General features: G+C 45.4%; 3 protein-coding genes across 13 annotated transcripts; all 3 read left to right on the top strand.

The window, feature by feature from the left end:
* The first annotated feature begins 130 nt into the window (after positions 1-130).
* On the top strand, positions 131-7690 carry LOC100821211. 11 transcript variants are annotated; one of them, XM_024461191.1, is made up of 4 exons: positions 261-1508; positions 3826-4064; positions 4593-4632; positions 7360-7690. In XM_024461191.1, the coding sequence occupies exons 1-2, from the start codon at positions 347-349 to the stop codon at positions 3876-3878; spliced, it is 1215 nt and encodes a 404-aa protein (XP_024316959.1). In that variant the 5' UTR covers positions 261-346; the 3' UTR covers positions 3879-4064; positions 4593-4632; positions 7360-7690. The 11 variants fall into 11 exon arrangements, with proteins under 11 accessions (XP_024316961.1, XP_024316960.1, XP_024316959.1 ...); XM_014901330.2 differs by having other exon boundaries at positions 5039-7690; XM_024461196.1 differs by adding exons at positions 2664-2834; positions 3591-3754 and having other exon boundaries at positions 263-1508; positions 3826-7690.
* A 5887-nt stretch (positions 7691-13577) lies between these two features.
* On the top strand, positions 13578-14208 carry LOC100831744. The gene is made up of 2 exons (XM_003571597.3): positions 13578-13676; positions 13780-14208. The coding sequence occupies exons 1-2, from the start codon at positions 13610-13612 to the stop codon at positions 14037-14039; spliced, it is 327 nt and encodes a 108-aa protein (XP_003571645.1). The 5' UTR covers positions 13578-13609; the 3' UTR covers positions 14040-14208.
* Positions 14209-19694: 5486 nt separating this feature from the next.
* LOC100839710 lies at positions 19695-20284 on the top strand. The gene is made up of 2 exons (XM_003571559.3): positions 19695-19795; positions 19893-20284. Exons 1-2 carry the CDS (start codon positions 19729-19731, stop codon positions 20162-20164), a joined length of 339 nt encoding a protein of 112 aa, XP_003571607.1. The 5' UTR covers positions 19695-19728; the 3' UTR covers positions 20165-20284.
* Positions 20285-22894: the final 2610 nt, after the last annotated feature.

Raw genomic sequence — 22894 nt, 5'->3', positions numbered from 1 at the left:
GTTTCAAAAAAAATTCACATGATGATTAACAAAAGATCGTGACATTCTTTTTCTGTAAAGATGGATGTATTTTCTTTTTAGAATCATAAAAGAAGGGATCTCTTAACCTTTTTTTATAGAGGAAAGGGATCTCTTAACCATCCAACAGCTATCATTATCAAGCGTGATTTACATTTTGCCGGGCCGGAGCCCATGGGGCAGTGGGCTATTTTCTCGTAAGGCCCATCGCAGTGCATTCCTTCTCTTCGTCTCCTAATCTCCTTCCAATCCCTAAATCCCCATTGCTCAAAAAAAAAAAACCCTAAATCCCCAAACGGAAAAAAAATTCCCCATTCCAGTCCTGACCATGAGCGACGAGCGCGACGGCAAGGCGATCCACCGCCGGGGCACCACGCCGGCGGCGCTGGAGGACGTCAACCTCCTTCAGGAGATCCTCCAACGCCTGCCCCCGCAGCCCTCCTCGCTGCCCCGCGCCGCCCAAGTCAGCAAGCTCTGGGAAGGCCTCGCCACCGACCCGGCCTTCCTCCTCCGCTTCCGCACTCGCCACCAGAAGGCCCCAGTCCTCGGCGTCTTCGAGAAGTTCGGCCAAGATCTCGTCTTCACGCCCACCCTCGACGCCCCCGACCGCATCTCCCCGGACCGCTTCTCCCTGAACCTCGGCTTCGACCGGCATGATTCCTGGGACGTCCTCTGCTGCCGCCACGGGCGCGTCCTCGTGATCAACCGCACGGAGGCCGAGCTCCTCGTGTACGCCCCCGTCTCCGGCGAGCTCCGCAGCGTGCCCGTCCCGCCTGATTTCACCGACGACAGCTACCTTTATCCCCAGGCCAGCGGGGCCGTGGTCTGCGCTGCTGCCGAGGAGGGCCACGTGCACGGGGCCTGCCATGAGAGCCCCTTCAAGGTGGTGCTGGTGATCACCGACTACGGGGACCTCTCGCAGGCGGCCGCACGCGTCTACTCCTCGGAGACGAACATGTGGGGAGACACCCTCTCAGCTGGACAACGATGCCGCAAGATGATCAGCCGTATGCCCTGCACCCTTGTTGGTAACGCCCTTTACTGGTGGCTACTTGACTCTACGGATGTCATGCTCGAGTTTGATCTGGAAGGCCAGAACCTAGCCGTGATCAAGAGGCCTCTCCTTGAAGGCATTCACAGCGGTCGGGTCCGGATCGTCAGGGCAGAGGATGGCGGTGTTGGTCTCGCTGTGTTGTCGTACCCAACCTTCCGTCTGTGGGGCCGCAAGGTCAGCAGTAGTGGTGTTGCCACATGGGCTCTTCAGAAGACAGTTAACATGCATAAGATTGTTGGTCTGCCGTCTTGGGAGAAGACAGGGAAGGAAGTTATAGTGGGGTACTCCGATGATGTGCACGCGATTTTTATATCGTTGGAATGCAATGTGGGCACTCATGTCTTCATGGTTAATCTTGATACAATGCAGTCCAAGGATATTGATGCAGACCTTTTGGAGAATTCCTATCACCCATTCACAAATTTCTATCCTGCCGGTAATTGTTTGTCTTTACATTACAGGCATAGCCTTAGTCTGCTTATTTTTTTATACACGGTTGCGGGTATGCCTTTACTGTGCTTTGCAGTCTTGATGCTATAGTAGGTTTAATTAGCAATGCAATTTCTATGGCTCAGTTGCTGACAGTTACGAATAATAAGATGATATGTCAAACCTTACCTTGTGTCAGGGCCATTTATCCATGTGTAGCCATCTCTTCCTCCCCATTTTAACATGTTCACTTGGTTCGCTGAAAGCTTAAAAATTTATACTTGCTCTCTGATATTCTATTGTTGTTTGTTAAGTTAGCAAAACGTATGTCTAGGTTTTACTTATTTCTTTGTAGTTCCATAGTTTTTGTGTTTTGGATTGGATACCCTGCGTTTGATATGGCCATCACACCTGACATTTTTTAGCAAGAAAATTGTTAGTATTTCCAATAGTTGACATGTCACATGTTGAGGTGCCCCCTCTTGAGATGTCGATTGCTATTCTGTCACGGTGACGACTTCTGTTATGAAGATTTGTTTCTTTATAGTCATTTGGTCGCTTGACAAGATCATATTGTCGATAGCTTCTTCATGCTCTATCCTTCTCCCTTTTCCTCAGGAGCATGGTAGACTAGCAAATTCCTCAAAACAATATGATAATCCGGTTGCAACAATTTTTCACTAAAACAAAATTAGCTGACCAATTGTTGGTGATTCGCAATGCCTTTCTCTTAAAACTTTTCGTGGGTGTCAAGACAATACGTTTTTAAGAGAAAACAAAAAAAATCTGTGAGGATGATATCTCTGCTAGACTGCTACTTGCTGTACTTCAATGTTTTACTTTTGTTAGCAGTTTTCTGAAGGTTCAAATAGAAGCTAGCTCCTAAGTAGATAATACATTCTGTACCTGAGTATGTGACATTATTTGAAAAGAATTTTGATTTGTTTTGTATGATTTCACATATCAGAGATGTTAGGGTGCGTTTGAACTTGAATTGGGTGTTCAGAACACCGAGCTTGTGGAGCTATTTTACCTAATATTGCTGGAATGATCTGACTTAAAAATTCAGTCATAAATTTCATTATCGTGAAGTTAATTTTGTCCTGATCTTTTTGAGTTATGTCTCATGCACTCGTCACTAATGAGGTTGGCTGCTGCACAGGAGTGTGAAGTACTGCTCTAACTATTGAGCGACCGGAGCAGCGGGGTCTAACCCTATGTCGTCATACATCTCTTGAACCTTCCAATTCCATATGAACTACATATTTCTTATAATTTGGATGCAATGAGATGGTTGACCCATAACAAGGGCACACCCTGGGATTAGCTGCGAGTGAGAACCTTGTCATTTCGTCAATTGTCCCTTTATTTTATTAGTTCAACTCAGTCAACTGTTCTGTCCGTATAATACCTTATGAGTTATGACTAATGCACATCAACCCTGAAGCTGCGGTACCTTGGTTATGTATTCTTTTGTGTGTGTGGAACAAAATATGTCTCTGTGCTAGTTGTTATTGGCTGCCGCTTGTAGGAGATAGAACCTCATTTCCCGTGCTATCCATATCATCAGATGAAACCGACTCCTGGGTGTTGGGGTTCTGAATTGAGTTCTGAAGCCACGTGTTATTCACTCTAGTGTTGCGTTTGTAGTTTCGATAGTTGAGGATGCAAATTTCGGACGGCTTTGAAGTTTGGGGTTTAAATTAAACTAGGGCAACGGGGAAGGAACCAAAAGTAGATTTCCCTAGACATACCATGAACTACTCTACATTGGATTTGCAAATGTGATTCCCGCATATTTAGTACAATCGAATGTATTCTTCCTTTATTTGGTCCTCGACTATTTGGGCCGGGAGAGCTCCCCACCGTTAGTGATCGTTAGTCGTCCCATCCGGTAGTCATTTCTTTCTTTACCCCTCCGGCCGCTGTTTTTACCAAAACTCATGAACTTTGGTCCTCTGTCATTGCTTCTCTGCCAGCGTGGCTTCCGTTCTTGTTGGTTGTGTTGGCAGCGACTGGGTTGTTTGTTCCGTTGTGTGTTTTCGTCTCGACTCTGTTTTCACCGCATCCCTTTCTCATTTCCACATAGGCTTTACGTCCATCATCCCGGATTGGCCTTGAGGCACAGAGTTGGGGTTGGTAGGAATTTCGCTTCGTGTGTGTGGCTTGGTGCAATGCGAGAAGACATATGCTGTTATCGGGCCCAGAATCTGTTGGTCATATCCTCAGTGTCCAAGTTGCGTAGATGTTAGGGTTAGCTTCTCTTTAGCTTCGCTTTTCCGCACAACCCTCTCCTTGTTCTGACACGTGTATGCCTGCTTCAGGTTGGTGGAGAGCTACCTGCCACTGGGCCCTAGCTACTGTTGGGCCCGCATGATAGCCGGGTGTTCCTTGTATCCACGGTAAGAACCGATCAAGGAGCCTACCAATCAAACCCTACACGCCACAGTGAGAAATCATGCAGCCCGTTTCCTCCCAAGACGTGTTGGGTCTGACAGCTTGCTCGAGTGGTCATATGTTGATGATTTCACATGATACTGAGATAAATTTGTCTCCTATCCCGGTATGCTTTGATTCTCATGGCCAGAGGTTCAATTTTTTTTTCCTAGTAGTTATTCAAAGCTACTCAAATTCTCCTGTCATTTTCATTTGGATTTGATTCTCTTATCAGCACTAGGTTGTATGAGGACAAAATGTGGGCAGGTAACTTCTAGGTGGTATGAGTTGAATTGGAGAGCAGGGGGCAAGTATTGCCACAAACATCCTAATTTAGATCTCATCAGTGCTCACTGTTATTATGATATATTTGCAGCTTCATAAAAATGCGTTCCACCATGGTCATTTGACAGAATGTAAAGTAGGGTACGACGATAGAAGTGGAACTTGTGAGTTAGCTCCTTTAAAAGAAAAGGTTATTCCCTATTTGTATGATAATCCAATCGGTAAAAACGAAAGAATGTTCGAGCCAGTTTTAGACGTGGTCCTGGTAACAAAATAGAAGTAAAAAACTAAGGCACATCATAGCTATACATCAAATTCTCTGTAGTTATCTTTTGCATTATCTTTTAACATACCTTTGGTTCTTTGGCAGATCCATGGCGTGTGCTTCTTGATTGGGATTTTGTTAGGAGGTGAGATGTTGCGCTGTTGTTTTACCGATCAACTGGTTCACATTTTTGCTAGATGTATTTTAGTCCATGCTTGTTCTTAAATTTTGCTTTCTATTTGCAGCAGTTTCCTTGACCCAGTAGATTCATTGTGTGCATCAATATGTTCCACTGGATGGATCAATCTCCAGCTCATATTAATAGTTTAGCTCACCATTATTATCCATGCATTTTAGGCAAACAATTGTGTAGAGTTAGTTGTTTGTGGTATGTTATTTCTCCTATATGGCATGTCCATTGTTGTTTTATCTGTTACCTTTATCATCTAGAATGCCATTATTGTTTCATCGGCCCTTTATGTGCATTCGTTTGATAAACTGTGGTGATTGAGCATCATCTTCATCCCTTCATATCTTTGGTTTTTGGTTAGGTGTATTGCGCTAGTAGACTGAATCAGTGGGCCATGACAATGTGATCCACTCACTCTAAAGTTCCTTTCCTTCGGGATTCTTTTGGAGAACATTCAGAACTTATGCATGTATATTAAGGTCGAAAGAGTTCAACAGCACAGTAAGGAAGGCATGATTAAAAATGAAAAGCAAGAATTATAATACAGTGCGAACAAGACAACCTTAGATGATCCTCATGCCCTAAAGCTCACTCTCTCTAAGGCTTTTTGTGCCAGCAGCAACCCACGAGGCCACGACCTGTATTCCGACCTGATATCATCATGAATGTTCTGCAGGTTGTGACGTGTCTGATAAAAGGTTATCCCCTTCTTTTTTCTATCTTCTAATCAATAATAGTGCTGCTGGAATCCCCTTATGGCTTGCTATTTTCTGTCAAAATAGTTGTGCCTATTTGCCTATTAACCTAAAGAATATATATTGTGCATTTTTTTCTGTGTGGTGTACATTTTTTTTGGGCAAGGTGAGATTCAATTGCAGCAATAATCAGTACATGGTTCGATTGGATCTGGCCTTATAACAGATGGCACAGAACCAATCAACAATATGAACTTTTTTTTAAGGGCAAGGTGAGATTCAATTGCAGCAATAATCACTACATGGTTCGATTGGATCTGGCCTTATAACAGATGGCACAGAACCAATCAACACCCCAGAACACACACCAAGCCTAGCATGAGCAGCCAAATCGTGCGCTAACAGGTTTGCATTCCTTGGGTCTTCAGCAATTTGTAGTCCGGGACGGAACGGAGCATCTCATGCACGTCGTCAAGCAAGGGAGCAAAGATGGCACGCGAGGGGGCAGGTCTCGTAAGTTCGTTGATCAAGAGGCTGCAGTCGCTCTCAATGCAGACAGGAGCCGTGATGATATGGAGAAGCGCCTGTAAGCCTTCCCTGGCCGCCATCCTCCATCGAGGCCATGTCCAGAGCTCTGACAAGACCCGCCCATGCAGATCCCAGAATCACACCATTATGGTTGCGGAGGACTGCGCCCCAGGCCCCGCAGCCCTTATTCTGCAAGTAGCTCGCGTCCACGTTTAGTTTGAGACAGCCCCTCTACGGTCTGATCCAAGGGCGCTCCGGGTGGGCGCACGTGGTATACATTTTAACCTTTATGAACTGGAAAGTCTGAAATCCGGAGAGGGCAGTGAAATGGGCTCTAGAAACTTGTGATGCAAACACACTACCGAAAAGAAGTACTAATTGGAAGGCTGCCACTAACTAACATACAAGCGAAATGAAAGGGTCGAAGCTATGAGGTATTTTCTTCCGGGGGTAAGTTTTCAGGTTCGTAAAAATGAACAATCTGGCTATTTCATTGCAGGCTCTAGTGAATGGTATGCATGGATGATTATCATACTGCAGGTAATTGCTTATCTTTACATTACAGAAGTAGTCTGAGTCCACTTATTTTTTGTACTCCCTCCGTCCCGAAATAAGTGACTTGGATTTTTATAGAATTTTATACAAATCGACATCACTTATTTCCGGACGGAGGGAGTACATGATTTCTGAAGTGCCTACTAATAATGTTATATTTTTCCTCTTTGCTTGGAACAAATTTATAGCGGTGTTGTTTTTTATGCTGCAATTTAACTATATTTGTCATGACATAGAGCAAACTATTTTGACTAATTTATTCTATCAAATCATTGCTGACTTGCTGTGAAGGTTCACATACATTCGATATAAAACCATTATGAAAATTCGTAAATTTGTTTCAGATAAAGGGTAGACAGAGGCACCTTCGTGATACATCTTGCACCTTAAAGCTAAATGCACCGTGCTCTAAGCATTCTCGCTCTTGATAATGATCCTCTTCCTCCCCATTGCACACATTAACCGAGTGGTTCGCCCAAAGCATAGAGTTAGACTTCGGATTTTGTGTGTGTGAGGCTTATCGTTAATGTTGAGTTTGCGAAAAATGATACTCCCTCCGATCAATATTAATTGTCTCAAATTTTCTCAAATATGGATGTATCTATGCCTAGAAAGCGTCTAGATACATTTAATATTTTGACAATTAATATGGATCGGAGGGAGTATCTAGATTTTATTTTACTCATCTCGTTCTACTTTTATAGTTTGTATTTGGAATGTGGGTACTCTCTGTTGGATATGGCCATCACATCCACACGCTGAGTTTGTCTTTCCTGCCCTTCTCTCTTTCAAATGTTATTTTTACTTATCATTGCTGGACTTTCAGTCATTGTTTCGTTGTCGTGAAGTTAATATTTGCTGATATCTTTTGTACTGCTGACTGATGAGATTGATTGCTGCACAGGTATTGGCGCTAGCGGAGAAGCGGCTCCAGCCATCGAGCCACAGAAGCAGCAGGCTCTAAACCTTCTTATATTATGGTTTATACTCGTGAAAAGGGGCAACATGGGGGTTAGCTGAGAGAGAAGAGAGTGCCTTGTCATTTTGTCTCTTCATTACAGCAAATTTGAAGCTGGCGTACCTGAGTTATATGTTTTCTTTTCTTTCCTGAAATAAAAACCGGATTTCTGTGTGCTGATTTGCTACTGACTGCTGCTTGTAAGAGATTGCATCTTGGTTCCTGTGCTGTCCATATGATTAGATGAAGTTGAATCATGGTTGTTTGGAGCTCTGAACTCTGAAGGCGTGAATTATTCTCTGCACTTAGGTTTCTTTTTCCTGTATGGCCACCATTGTTATGATGACCTAGGATGCAAGTTTTAGACGGTTTTGTTCAGGGTTGTAAATTGAACTATGGCAATAGTCATCATTGAAACTTGGCGGCTGCTCGCTCTTTGATCAGTGATTCACCGGCCACTAGATTGATGAAGAATCTCTAGAAATCTGATCTTTTATCAGTGATTCACCAGCCACTGCATTCTCTTTTTTTATTTAGGAAAATGGCAGGAGCTTTGCTGTTCACTTAAGTAGAGAAAGAGTACAACTGAAGGAAACCCCCAAGAACAAGCCACGACATTCTTGGATTCCACCTTATTCCCAAACCTGGTGGCTTGCTTGCATGACTGGCAGTCCTATAAACTCATCTTGCATCCAAATTTTGGCGGATTAGACTTAATTAGGGGACAATGTGGTTGGAATAGAATAGCTGCTGGATGGCTACGACACCCTGTCTTCAGATATAAAGAATGTCGCGAGCTTTTTGTATGCCGCATGCTTACCTTTTTGGAACAGTTTCCGGTTGTTTTCTGTAGATGATGAAAAGGGAATTAGACATTGTCCTAGATAGATGCTGCTCAAGTAATTTCTTTGGATGTAGACCGTCAAGTCTCGGAAGAGGTTGATGCCAATTTTTCGATGTAAACTCTCAAACCTGAACAGGTTGATGCGCGGTCCAGCACGAATGAAAGGATTTCCTCTAATAGCAGATGATGATCTCCAAGCATGGTCCAGCCTTGTACTTGTGAGACTGGCATTGCCAGTTTTGCTACTTAGCAGCTTAGTTGTACACTTAACAGTGGACAGACATCAAAGAAGGATACACTTAACTCTGAAGCCTGCTTGAACAAGTTTAGTGACTAATCTTTAGCATCCTAAATCTGCATAATTTCTGAATCGCCGCTCAGATGATCTCAGTAGCTGTTGGTCAGTTATGTGTATAAATACCTTAGCATCATCACCTAGATCAAATCACTCCACCAGTCACTCACTCATCAGCAAATTAGAAGCTTGAGCATTAGTGGAGATGATCAGCAACAAGAAGCCTGCCCCTTTGCTGGTCCTCCTGGCCATCCTTCTCATCACCACACGTAAGTCAGAAATTAGTTACTACTAATTGTTCCTAGCTAGATGAATTTTTCACTATAGACATACACAAAATCATGTGTTATCAAATTTGTGCTGGAATCATTCATGGATGTTGATCAATGACGTGCAGTAGAGATGGTGCCGGAGGTCGCCGCCGGCGACGAGCTGCTGTGCGACGTCCGGTTGACGAAGTGCGAAGACGTGTGCTATAAGTCCGGCAAGTGCTCGCGCTGCTGCAAGAACCACCGCTTCAACCATGGCCACTGCGACCTGAAAAGCCACTGCTACTGCTACCGTGGCCCCAACTCCGGTGCCGGTGACGGCGAGCAGCAGCGCATGCTCAGGGTGATTCCGGCGTCGCCGCCACCACCGGCGGCTCGCCACCCTCCTCTTCATGCATGATCGATCGATCGATCAAGGCAGGGATTTAATCCATAGAGCTTCTCTTCAACTCTACTCTACTCTACAGCTAGTGATTGAACGTATGATGGATCTGAATAAATATGTATGATAGACAATGTTATATGTATGATGGATCTGAATAAATAAAGAGAACTGCCCTTTAATTTATGTTGATAGGAAGGAAAATTTGGATTTACAAAGAACTGATTCTTATACAAGAGAAATTAACGTACCATGATCAAGATTTTGAAACAGAAGAAAAATTAAACGAAAGGTCAAGCAAGCTTTAGGTGACTACGTACGATGATCATATATACGAAATGAAACTGTACTTGACCAATTCAACAATTAATAAATTAATAAAAAATCATTTTTACCCACTAATTTCACATTTGTGACAAAATATATCAAATTTAACAGAATTTCACAAAATTACCCCACTTAAATTAACAAACTTGTGACACTAATTACCTAGTTTATAGTAGTCTTTCCCATTTCCTAAAATAGTCGTGAGAACCCAAAATCATGTGCCATAGCTCATGAAAACACCCATAATGGCGATATTTTTGACCGGTTAAAAACTGTATGTAACATCGTACCAAGGATCATCTTATATTAAAACCAGCCGGTTATCCAAAAAATCATTAGCTATAGCCCACAAAAACACATCCAGAATTTCGATATTTTTTGATTGGCCAAAAACTCCGTGTGACCATGTACTGATTCTCATGGTATCCGAAAATTGTCTGGATACTCAAAAATCAAGGGCAATAGCCCACATAAATGCTTTGAAACGGTGACATTTTGTCCTTAACTTTCTAGCTGAATGCGTTCAGAATGAATGTAATCCTGTTTCTGAATGAATGAAATTGCTTTTCAGCCTTAAAAAACATTTTTGGATTCCACCTTATTCCCAAACCTGGTGGCTTGCTTGCTTGATTGGCACTTTGGCAGTCCTATAAGCTATCTTGCATACAAATTGTGGCAGCAATTAATGGACATTTTCCTGATAGATTACCAACTAGTGCGCCCCTCCAAGAATTGTTTTTGGATGTAGACTCAAGTCTTTTTTCTCAAACACGCCGAACGCCGTGTCATTTTCATTAAGAAGAAGGCGCAAGAAGGGCAAGTACAAAGACGGCCCAAAGAGCAAAAGGTTCAAAAAAGAAGAAAAGGAAAAGCGAAAGAAAACAAGATGGCTAAAGGTCCCTATACAGGAGGAAGGGTAGACTCAAGTCTGAACAGGCTGATGCCAATTTTTGGATGTAGACTCGGGTCTGAACCGGTTGATGCCCTGATTAATTAAATTGGGCTTGCAAATTTGTATGATATGAACGACTGGATTCCTCTAATAGCATATGATGATCTCCAAGCATGGTCCGGCCTTGTGAGACTGGCAGGCATTGCCAGTTTTGCCACTTAGTAGCTTAGTTATTCACTTAACAGTGGACAGACGACAGAGAAGGATACACTTTGCTCTGAAGCCTGCCTGCATAAGTTCAGTGACCAATCTTCTTCCCTCTTTTTTCTAGGGTAGTTCATCCGAAGAACATAAGGAAGACTCAAGCTTGTCAATCATGCACGAGTAGAACACAAAAACTCCACCAAAAGGGCGGTCGTTTCCCAAGGAAGATGGGGAGAAGAAGGCACACAATGGCATGATATCAAAGGGTAGCACTAGAGATATTATCTCACGGAGGGATGGTTTTAGGCCCTCGTTGAGTGTAGATGAAGGATACCATACAACACCTAGTTGATGGAGGCAACAGCTACCTAAAAGCAGCAAGATGGAGATTGTGGAAGAGCTAACATATGAATGGGGGTCGAAAGGTGGAAGGTCAGATTCTCAGATCCAAAAAACTTAGCCGGCACACACATTCTATCACGGCCAACTCCGGTTGGAGGATGCCACCTCCATGGCCGCCATCTGCAAGACCATGGATCCTGAAATACATCATCACAGGGTGTATAGACTTCCAAATCCAAACCACGGCACCAGCCGTTAGGCAGTGCCGCCACCACAGCTGCCTACTGCATACTATGATTACCGAGGAGCATGGCAATGCCACACCAGACGGAGGGAGGGATGAGGACAAAATAGGAGAGCAATCATCTCCCAAATCAGCATGTAACACCGGGTTGTATTTCATTGGATCTGAGGGGGAGGGTGGAGAGGACATGGCTGCGACGGGTTGGCATGGGATGGCAGGTGGAATGGGGGTGGTCGTGGCCGCCCGGAGGCAGAGATGGAGGGGAACAGCGGGGAGCCGGAAGCAGTAGGTGGCAGGTGCTCCCCGCGGCCAAGGATTGGGGTCCCAAGGCAGCACAACACGAAGAGGCACACCAGCAGAAGAACGCGGAGGTCCACCGGGCTAACGCCGCCGGCAACCGTGAGGCGGAGGGGCGGCAGGAAGAGGCAGTGGGCGGCGGCGCAGCCCCTCCCGATTCAGACCTTGCAGAGGCCGTATCCGTCGATTAGACCGCAAGATCTGGCCGGGGGGCGCCTCGGTCTAGCCGGGAGAGGGTTGGGGAGGGTGGGGAAGAGTTGAGCATGGGGTGGAGCCGTGGAGGATCATGGGGAGGCGCACGGGAGGAGGACGGCCTAGATTTGGCGACCGACTACACCGCACGAGGCCGACGGCATGTTGGGAGCCCGAAGGCGCACGGATCTGGCATGGCAGTCGCCGGATCTGGAGGACCTGGCCGGTGAGGCACGTCGCAGTGGGCCGGATCCGGCCGGGACAGGGGAGCAGCCGCCGCGGCACGGGCTGAGCGGATGGAGGAGCATGGGGCGCGCGTGAGGACGACGGAGAGCGGCAGGGAGTCCACACAGCGCAGCTCGGAGACCGAGGGCAGCGCCGACCAGAAGTGGACCAGGCGAGCACGGCTGGGCTGCGCGGGTGTGGGATGGCCTGGCCTAGCCGCGGAAAAAGCCTCGCCGCCACCTTCACTGGCAGCGCCCCGGGCTTGCCGGCAGCTGCCTCCGGCAGGGGCGAGGGAGGAGTGGCGGTGGGAGGGTGGCGGCTGCTCGGCTAGGGTTTCGCCCCTGAGTCGCCAGAGAGAGGCGACGCGGGGGCGAGCCCTAGCGCCCGTCGCCCTCATTCCCCCATCCTCGCTCTTCCCTTGCCGCTGCCGGAGGCAGCCGCCGGCAAGCCCGGGGCATCGCCTATGAAGGTGGCGGCGAGGCATTTGGCCGACGAGATCCGCGTCTGGGCCGTGAGATCCGTGCATCAGCCAGCGAGATCCGCCTGGTCTGCCTCCGGTCGGCGCCGCCGGCCGTCGTCCTCTCGCGCGCCCCGAAGCTACTCCACCCGTTCTTCCCCTACTTTGGCGGCTGCTCGCCTGTCTCGACCGGATCCGGCCCGCTTCGGCGTGCCTCGATCAGATCCGGGAGGCGCCGTCGCGTTTCATCCCTCCTGTCACCTGGAGGAGCTCCCCTGCCATCCACTCCGGCCTCCGGCCATCCATCCTCCTCGCCGTTGCTGGCCGGTTGCCCGGATCCGGCTCTCTTGGTGCTGCCGCCTAGGGATGTGTGGCCCTGTCTGCCTGCGTCTGCGGCTCTGCGCTCATCGTCCACATACTTCATCGCCGTCGCCCAGCCGTCCGGCTTCGCCTCCCACTTTCGTCGCCCTCCTCGGCCTTGTCCGCCACAGCACTTTCCTGTACCTTCTTCTTCCCAAATTTCTTGGGCTATAACCACCCTCTCGGTGGAGAATTTGTGTGCTTGTCCATGATTGATGAGCTTGATCCCTCTCCTGTTCTTTAGCTCCCACATCTCCGTCGGACTAAGCCGTCCTTTGTTGGCGAGCTCTGAAGGCGTGAAGTCGGAGATAGTGCAGTTTCTTTGTTCGGTGTGGGGTGACGGGCTTGTCTGTCGGTTCTGTGTTGCTACTCTTGAGCTCTCATGGTGTAGCCCTTGTTTGTGCTCCTTTGTGTTGTCTACTGGCATTTGTGCTGCCATCGACAACCAACTCCCTTTTTACTAGTGCTACCCTGTTCATGGTTATGACACGACCTGTGCTGCGTTTGGCATTCGCCTACACTCAATCAGTTGATGTTTAGGAGGCTGTTGTTGTGTTGTGTTGTAATCTTGTACTTGGTTTTTGTGTTTCCATTGTACTTGCTCCGGCAAGTTGTATTGTCCCTCGGGCGCGTTTGAGTAATATATTCAGATGGGGAGACTTCCCCCGTTGATTCCTCAAAAAAAAAAACCTGAAAAGATTTCTGAACCTCGCCGCTCAGATGATCTCAGCAGCAATCAATGGGCCTAAATTGTTTGTTGGCTAATCATGTGTATAAATACCTTAGTATCATCTCCTGGATCAAATCGCTCCACTGTTCACTCAGTCTGTCACCCATCAGAAAATCAGTTGCTAGCATTTCTGGAGATGACGGGCAAGAAGAAGCAGCCTGCCCCATTGCTGGTCCTCCTGGCCATCCTTCTCATCACAACATGTAAGTCAAATTCATTAATCCTAGCTAGATCGACGAATTTTCGCTATGCACAAAACCATGTGTCATCAAATTTGTGTTGGAAATCATGATCAATGATGTGCAGTAGAGATGGTGCCGGAGATCGCCGCCGCCGGCAACGAGAAGCTGTGCGACGTCCTGTCGCCGCGGTGCGGCGGCATGTGCTACGTGTCCAAGTGCTCGAGCTGCTGCAAGAACCACGGCTTAAGCGATGGCCACTGCAGGTTGAATCATGGCATAGTCTGCTACTGCTGCCGTGGCCCCAACTCCGGCGAACAGCAGCGCATGCTCAAGGTGATTCCGGCGTCGCCGCCGCCGCCTCGCCGCCCTCTTCTTCATGCATGATCGATCCAAGGGTTTATATGTTGATCGATAGAGTTTCTCTTCAACACTACAGCTAGTGATCGAACGTATCTAATGGAAGATATCTCTCACGAATCATGATCGATATATCACAGATGACAGACAGTGTATGTATGATGGAACTGAATAAATAAAGAGAACTCCCCTTGAATCGATCCGTATATTTTTATGTTGTTAGGAAGGAAAATTTGAAAATACAAAGAATTAATTCTTATACTCCGTACAAGAAATTAACGCACCATAATCAAGATTTTGAAACTAGAGGAAAAATCAAAGGGAAAAAGGTCGAGCAAGCGTTACGTGACTATGTACGATGATCTGAGGAAAGTGTACTTGACCAATTCAACAATTATAAAATTAAGAGAAGTTTTCTTTTTTACCCCCTAATTAATTTTACTTTTGTGACAAAATCTAACAGATTTAACAGAATTTCATAAATTTATTCCATTTAAAAAAACTTGTGATACTAATTATCCAATCTATAGTGTTTTTTTTCATTTCCAAGAAATCGTCGTGGGAACCGAAAATCATGTGCTCGCGAAAACGTCCATATATAACGGCGATATTTTTTGACCGGATAAAAATTGTATGTAATAATGTACAAAGGGTCACTTTATATTAAAATCAGCTGGTTACTAAAAAAATTATTAGCTATATGTAGTCAACGAAAAACTCTTGTAACTATGTACCGATGGTTATGGTATCTGAAAATCGTCTGGATACTCAAAATTCAAGGGCCATAGCCCACAGAAATGCTTCGAAACGGTGACATTTTGGCTGCTCATCTAACTGCCCAGAATCCCCTCAAAGAAAAAATATCTAACTGCCCAGAATGCGTTCAGCATGAATGTAATCATGTTTCTGAATGAATGAAATTGCTTTTCAGCCAAAACAAACATTCTTGGATTCCACCTTATTACCAAACCTGGTGGTTTGTTGCTTGCTTGATTGGCAGTCCTGTAAGCTCATCTTGCATGCAATTTTTGGAGGAGCAGGCTCAATTAATGGACAATGGGGTTGGAATAGAATAGATGTTGGATGGTCTCGACATCCTGTCTTTACACATAAAGATTGTTTGTACGCCGCATGCTTACCTTCTCGGAAAATTTTCCGGTTGTTTTGTGTAGATAATGAAAGGTAATATTTTTGGATGTAGAGACCCTCAAGTCTGAAGAGGTTGATGCCAATTTTTGGATGTAGACTCAGGTCTGAACCGGTTGATGCCCAGATGAAATTAGGCTTTGCAAATTTGTACAATATGAAGGAACGGATTCCTCTAATAGCAGATGACGATCTCCATGCCTTGTGAGACTGGCATTTGCCAGTTTTACCACTTAATTAGCAGCTTAGTTGTACACTTAGCAGTGGACATACATCAAAGAAGGATACACTTAGCTCTGAAGCCTGTCTCAACAAGCTCAGTGACAAATCTTTAGCATCCTAAATCTGAAAAGATTTCTGAACCGCCGCTCAGATGATCTCAGCAGCAATCAATGGGTGTAAATTGTTTGTTGGTTAACTACGTGTGATATCGAGATAGGCAATCAGAGGGGGGGTGAATGATTGCGCGGAAGCAAATTAAAACTTTTCCCGAAATTTCAAACCCTAAATCACCTTTCTATCCGTGAAAGTAAAACAGCCGTAACTTTTGATTGGATGAACGAAAAAATACTTATGAGTATGCAAAAGGAAGGTATTGAAATTATCTAACCAACACAACAAGAATCACCTCAATTGGACTTACCAATCAAAAGATATGATCAAATCAATAACAGCTGACAGAAAGTTATGAGAATTAATCTATAATCGATTTCGAGGAATAACAAGAAAGATGAAGTAATCGCGATCTTCCTTGATCTCGTGGTAAACCTGCAGAAAAGCACTATGAACTCATGATAAACCTGCAGCAAAGTGTTAGAAAGATTTAGCACGAAGAATCCACGAAGATCCAAGAAGAACAAAGATGACACCGCCAACGAATCTCTTTATTGCAATGATGTCGATCGATTACAAAAGATGCAACCATGCATCCAAGAACTCTCCAAGAATTGATCTAGATCCAAAGCTCTAAGTTCTCTCACGTCCTTACTAAAACCCTAACTAGGATGCCTTCTATTTATAAGGAAAAATTGCGACCTTAAACCGAGTCCGAATCCAACACGAACTCCTCTGTCCCGGTCGTTATTCTGCCCGTGGGGCCCACAGACGAGACGACTCCAAAAGCAAAGTTGTTCGTCTCGACGACGCGCACAACTTTCATGTGGACCACTTTCCATCTGACGCCATCTTGATGACGCTACTGTTTAATCTTTAAACAGCTCTCATCCAGCCACGGCTGGACCTACATATCTTCACGTCGATGCCACTCCATGCCATCAACTCTTCTTGTGATGTCTTCAAAACTCGACCATCACGTATCAAATATCTCCAATATCGTACATATCCGGTATAAACAACGTACGACAAACCGGTGCCCTCCCGGATCATCGTAGCCTTCACTTCCATTGTTCCTTCGCACGAACGTCCCGCATGACCTTGATCCTCGACCTCAGCTTCTCCCAAGCTTCGTCCCTCGATCCCGTCATAGACCACGTTCCTCTAGCTCCGGCCACACCTGAAAGTGAACACACAAATAACCAGTACAAGCACAAGTCCACGACTTGTATCAGGGTAAGTTTCACATAACTCACGCCATGTTTTCACATAAGAAACTAATGGATCAGCACACCACTAGCAAAGCACTAAGTCCAAACAAGATACATGTCATCACATAAATATCCATATTATCCAAAGTATCCACATCAATGTTTCATCTAAAACACTTGCCAATGTTACACATCACCTATGATTTCACACTACGTGTATAAATACCTTAGCATCATCGCCTAGATCAAATCACTCACTCATCAAAGAACTGTTAGAAGCTAGCATTAGTGGAAAGTGGAGATGGCAGGCAAGAAGCAGCAGCCTGTCCCATTGCTGGTCCTCCTGGCCATCCTTCTCATCACAACATGTAAGCGCCAAATTCATTAATATATAATCCTAGCTTAGATGAATTTTCGCTAATTAATAAGACAACTTCTACCGTACCCATTACTCCCACCAGCCTCAACAGAGTATTGAGGAAGGGTATTTATGACATTTCACATTTTCACATTAATAAAATAATTAAGTAATAGATCATCTTCATTAGCTTTTCCGTCAGACAAAGCGCAGAGCCGGCGCGGCGGCGCCCTCCTCCCTCTTCACAGCGCGCCGTCGTCCTCCCCCCCCCCCCCCCCCCCCCCCCACCACCATCCCCACTGCGAGCCAACGTCGCCGCCGTCTTCCTCCCTCTTAACAGCAAGCCCGCCATCCTCTCTGCAGGCATAGAACACTGATGCATCGCCCACCAACCTCCTCAGTTGTCTGCTTGCACTACAAGGACAGGTTGTAAACATGAAGAAGACAGAGCATAATCCACTCATCAAGCAATATTTTGTCTATCCAAATGCAAACCAAATCAAGCAATATGGGTCCGTATTTAAGATCTTACTTACTACTCCTGATACACCTTCACAACAACGCGCCTGCTGTGCGATTATTCGGGAGTAGCCGAGGGAAAATACCTTGACGGGGCGCGAGCAGCGCAGCCGCCTAGCAGAGCGACTGTTGTGCGTTCTGCCAGTCGCGGCACGAGCGGCTGACGTCGATGGTAGTCAAAGCAGATATTACCTGGTGGACGAACTCTGGCGGAAGGCCGGGCGGAGAAGTCAAGGAGACGCGGCCTCGAACGGGCGCACGAGGGAAGGCCGCAGCACCAGACGCGGCGGTGGAGGGAGGCGGTTAGCGGCGACAGAGGGCGCTTGGGAGGCAGTCTGCTGTGGGGGCGGCGGTCGGCGGATGGAGCACGGAGGAGAGGTGCGGCATCGGCGGAGAAGTGATCGACGGGCAGAGAATGGGGAACAGGGAAGCGGAGCGACGGGAAAGAGGATATCTTTGTTTACATGTTTACCCCTGTGCGTGAATACTCCATCGTAATACTCCTTACCTCCAAATTAGAGTATCAAGGAGTAGCAAATGATCAGAGCCCTTAGATCTAAACAAATGGACGGTTCTAATTAATTTTGGGGTAAAGTAGAAGAGCTCAATTTACACAAAACAATGTGTCATCAAATAATTTGTGTTGCATGTATATATGTTGATCAATGATGTGCAGTAGAGATGGTGCCAGAGATCGCCGCCTAAACGAGCAACGGTGCGACTTCCAGGTGCCGGAGTGCGGTGGCATGTGCTACTTGGCCGGCAAGTGCATGAGCTGCTGCGAGTACCACAACTTGAACCCTGGCCACTGCAGCTTGCGTGGCCTGGTCTGCTAGTGCTGCCATGGCCCCAACTCCGGCGCCCGACAGCAGCAGCAGCGGCTGCACAAGGTTATCGAGCGGTCGCCGCCGCCTCCCGCCCTCCTCTTCACGCATGATCGATTGATCCAAGGCAGGGATTTGATCGATAGAGCTTTAGCTCTTCAACTCTACAGCTAGTGATCGAACGTATGTAATGGAAGAGATCTCTCATGTATCATGAATTCATGATCGATATATCAGAGATGACAGACGATGTTATATATATGATGAATCTGAATAAATAAAGAGAAGAGAAAACCCCCTTGAATCGATCCATTATTTATGTTGTTAGGAAGGAAAATTTGGAATTACAAAGAATTCCCTAACTCTTATAGTACAAGAATAACGTTACCATAATCAAGATTTTGAAACAAAGTTACCATAATCAAGATAATATAATCCTGTTTCTGAACGAAAGAAATTATACTTTTCAGCCTCAAAAATAAAAAGAAAAACATTCTTGGATTCCACCATATTCCCAAACCTGGTGGCTTGCTTGCTTGATTGGCAGTCTTGTAAGCTCATCTTGCATATACACATGCATTTCGGGGGAGCAGGCTAAATTAATGGACAATGGGGGTCGATCGGAATAGAATAGTTGTTTGATGGTTACGACATCTTGTCTTTAGAGATAAAGAAGCTATGAGCTATTGTAAATTTGTAATCCCCAATCCCCATGCTTACTTTTTTTTGGAACATTCCTTCTTGTTTTGTGTAGATGATTACCAAGTACCAACTATTGCGACGCGCCAGTAATGTTTTTGGAAGTAGAATCTGAAGTCTGAACAGTTTGATGGTAATTTTTTAATGTAGACTCTCAAGCCTGAACAGGTTGATGCCCTAATTAAATTGTGCTCGCAAATTTGTATAATACGAATGAATGGTTTCCTCTAAATAGCAGATGATGATCTCCATGCATGCATGGTCCAGTCTTGTGAGACTGGCATTGCCAGTTTTGCCACTTAGCTTATCTATTCATTCATATTAGAGGAATACACTTAGCTCTGAAGCTTGCCTCAACAAGTTCAGTGATCAATCTTTAGCAACAACCAATGGGCCTAAATTTGTGAAAAAATTCTCAACCGCCGCTCAGATGATCTCAGCAACAATCAATGGGCCTAAATTTGAAAAATTCTCAACCGCCGCTCAGATAATATCTTCTCAGCAACAATCAATGGGCCTAAATCGTTTGTTGGTTAATCATGTGTGTATAAATACCTTAGCATCACCTAATCAAATCACTCACTCCTCACAAAATCATTAGAAGCAAGTAGCTAGCATTACTGGAGATGATGGGCAAGGAGAAGAAGCTTGCCCCACTGCTGGTGACCCTGGCCATCCTTCTCATCACCACAGGTAAGTCAAGCTAATTAATCAATCCTAGATGAATTAATTGATGTGTTATCAATTTGTGTTGGAACTTAATTATGGATGTTGACTAATGATGTGCCAGTGGAGATGGTGCCGGAGGTCGTTGCCGGCGACGATCTGCAGTGCAACGTGTGGTGGCCTCTGTGCAGCGGCGTGTGCTACAAGGCCGGCAAGTGCATGCGCTGCTGCAAGCACTACGGCTACTTCCATGGCCGCTGCAGCTTGATCCATGGCGATGCCTGCTACTGCTGCCATGGCCCGAACTCCGGCCAGCAGCAGCAGGGCATGCTCAGGGTGATTGAGCGCTCGCCACCGCCTCGCCGCCCTCCTCCGATCCAAGGCAGCAGGCATTGATGCATCGATAGAACTTCTCTTCGATCAGACTCTTCTCTTATGAATTATGATCGATGGATCACAGATGATCGACAATGTTATAGATCTGAATAAATAAATAGTACTCACTCCGTTCCTAAATTTGCACTAAAATCACGACAAGTATTTAGAAACGGAGGGAGTAGTCCCCTTTAATCGATCGATCCTGCTGTTAATTCGGAAGGAAAATGTAGAATTAATTACAGACAATTCATCCGAAGCAGCAGTGAAATATTCATCCGTGGTGGAAAAGCAAGCACACACGTGGTATACATAAAAAAAAACTACGTACATGCATCTCCATTGATTATTAGGAACATCACAGAAAGACCATGGAGTAGTACGTAGTACAGTACTAGACACATTCTTGGCACATTTTAGCCTGCAACTCTTGCACTTGCTCTTATTTATTTGATTAAGGATGCATAATTATTTATGCATGCATAGCCTTATTATGGGGCTTCATATATCCTTGTGCTCGGTGCACCGACGGTAGCATTCGTTGGCGCAGCGTTCCATGGAGACGTGCTTGTATTCCTCTTTTTCTTTACGGCCAAGGACTGAAAAAAATAATATAAATAGGTATATATACACACATGCTGACATGCATGATCTAGAGTAATTAATATAGCAAACACGAAATTAGCGAGGAAATGAATTGGTTAATTACGAACTACTCCCTCCGATTCTAAATTGTTGTCGAAATATTACATGTATTTGGACGTTTTTTAAGAATAGATACATTAGACAAATTTGAGTAAGAATTTAGAATCAGAAGGAGTAATCAGTAATATATACATATACACTGTATGTATGTGAGTCGGCAATTATATATAAATACATATAAAATGATTGTAAATTAATTAAATACCTTGAGCAGGAGCAGCAAGATGATCAGTGGTGGCGCAATACCAAGGGCAGCCACCAGAATATTCTTCACAGTGGCAGGGTATTTCCTGGCAGTCTGGTATCCAGGCAGGGGCAAGCTTGTTTGGCGGCGTAGCAAGCTAGTTGCTCAGCTGTGCAGCAGCAAACATCCGCCTGCACTAACTCTGTTGCCATCACTACACGCAGGACTACCATCATGCTAATAACGCCTCTCATTTCTCTCTTAATTAATTTGCACTTGAGAATGTGTGAATGTGTATGATCTACAAACAAATGAAGCCATCCATATATGTATATATATAGCTCTCTCCATCCTGGACCTGGATCGATCGATATCGCATGTGCATGTAAATGGGATACTAGCTACATGCCTACATGCATGCAGGCCACGTGTTGGAGTAGGGCGGTACACGTGGATGGGGACGTGGCATCCTTGAAGCAAGCGGTTTAATTGGCTTCTTTGTCCAAGGTCTGTGTAACCTCGATTTTTGTTCAGTTTATACCAGCTGGATGGTTTCCTGCTCAATTTTGTCAAGTTTTGTTTCAACGCTTTTAGCTTCCTTTTATTTATTTTTGACAGCAATTGTTTTTTATTTTTTGACAGCAAATATGCTTTTAGCTTCCTGCTCCTACACTGTTCCTGTCGGGGAATCCCACGGGTTGCAAGGCCCACGGCCCACGGACAAGATTCGGCCCAAAGGCCAGACTCCGACAGCACGTCCATCATCCGACTGAGCGCCTAAAGAATAATCAAACCGCAATAGATGAGCTAAGCTAGAGTCTAAGAGAGTTGATTGATCGAATGTTTGGTTGGATAATTATCTTAATTTTGTTTTATACCTTTACTCATTGATGATGTGATAATCTCGGATTGTTAATTATAGGTAGAGGGGCATTCGACCATGCATTGTTGGACATTAGAAATGCTGAAGAACAACTAATAACAGCTGGGGCTGGCCATGGCTCTGAGGCAAGCAAGAGTGATTAATTAGCTGAAGAGAAAAGTTCATTCATTCATTTAAATTGTTTTATTCATCAGAGATCTCTCTCTAGTCTCTTCCATTGCATACGCTCATCATCATGAAGAGCTAGCTAGCTAGCCAGTGAAGAGAAGACGAGCTCTATTCCATGGAGTGGATCGGTCATGCGCGAAGAACAGGGGGACGAGGCGGCTGTGACCAGCTCTGCTGCTGCTGCTGCTGAGGCGGCGGAGGGCGGACGATGGCTGGCTGCTGCCGGAGGCGGCGGGAGGCCACATCATCGTCCCCAGCTGCGGCCATCTCACCTGCACACAAGAACACAGTTTTGACATTTCAGACAACACATCTGTCTGTATGTAAAAATCACAACACAGAATTCACTCCAACCAAATTAATTCGATACGGAGAAATTTTGACTGTGGATTCGCAGCAAGATTCACTCCAAGGATATAAAGTTTTTATTTTTATTTTTTACGGGTAAGGATCTGAAGTTTTTGACTCACAAGTGGCGACGAGAAGGATGGCCAGGATCACCAGCAATGGCACAAGCTTCTTCTTCCCCATCTCTAGCTCCAGTGCTACAGCTACGGTGAATTCTTTGATGAGTGATATTTGAATAGTGGATTTGGGTGATATTTATACACCAAAGGAGGAGAAGAGCAATACGAATGGGACAAGAAGAAACCGTCAGCTCGACAGATTAGGCCCCATTGATGATTGTTGAGAACATGCATGCATCTGATCAGATTTGGGTTGCGGTTCACGAATTGTCGTCCAGATTTGGGCAGCGGTTTCAGGATTATTCAGATTTGTTGGGACAGAGGCTTCAGAGATAAGTGTTATC

Source organism: Brachypodium distachyon, chromosome 3, assembly GCF_000005505.3.
Source record: "Brachypodium distachyon strain Bd21 chromosome 3, Brachypodium_distachyon_v3.0, whole genome shotgun sequence".
Lineage (NCBI taxonomy): Eukaryota > Viridiplantae > Streptophyta > Magnoliopsida > Poales > Poaceae > Brachypodium > Brachypodium distachyon.
The sequence above is the reverse complement of the archived record's forward strand: the minus strand, read 5'-3'. Positions and strand labels throughout refer to the sequence as shown.

Bases quoted from the DNA above. Each gene is read 5' to 3' on its own strand.
- LOC100831744 (XM_003571597.3), top strand. From the start codon at position 13,610: ATGACGGGCAAGAAGAAGCAGCCTGCCCCATTGCTGGTCCTCCTGGCC. The intron at 13,677-13,779 runs GTAAGTCAAATT...AATGATGTGCAG, and splicing joins CATCCTTCTCATCACAACAT to TAGAGATGGTGCCGGAGATC.
- LOC100821211 (XM_024461191.1), top strand. From the start codon at position 347: ATGAGCGACGAGCGCGACGGCAAGGCGATCCACCGCCGGGGCACCACG. The intron at 1,509-3,825 runs GTAATTGTTTGT...TGCCTGCTTCAG, and splicing joins CACAAATTTCTATCCTGCCG to GTTGGTGGAGAGCTACCTGC.
- LOC100839710 (XM_003571559.3), top strand. From the start codon at position 19,729: ATGATGGGCAAGGAGAAGAAGCTTGCCCCACTGCTGGTGACCCTGGCC. The intron at 19,796-19,892 runs GTAAGTCAAGCT...ATGATGTGCCAG, and splicing joins CATCCTTCTCATCACCACAG to TGGAGATGGTGCCGGAGGTC.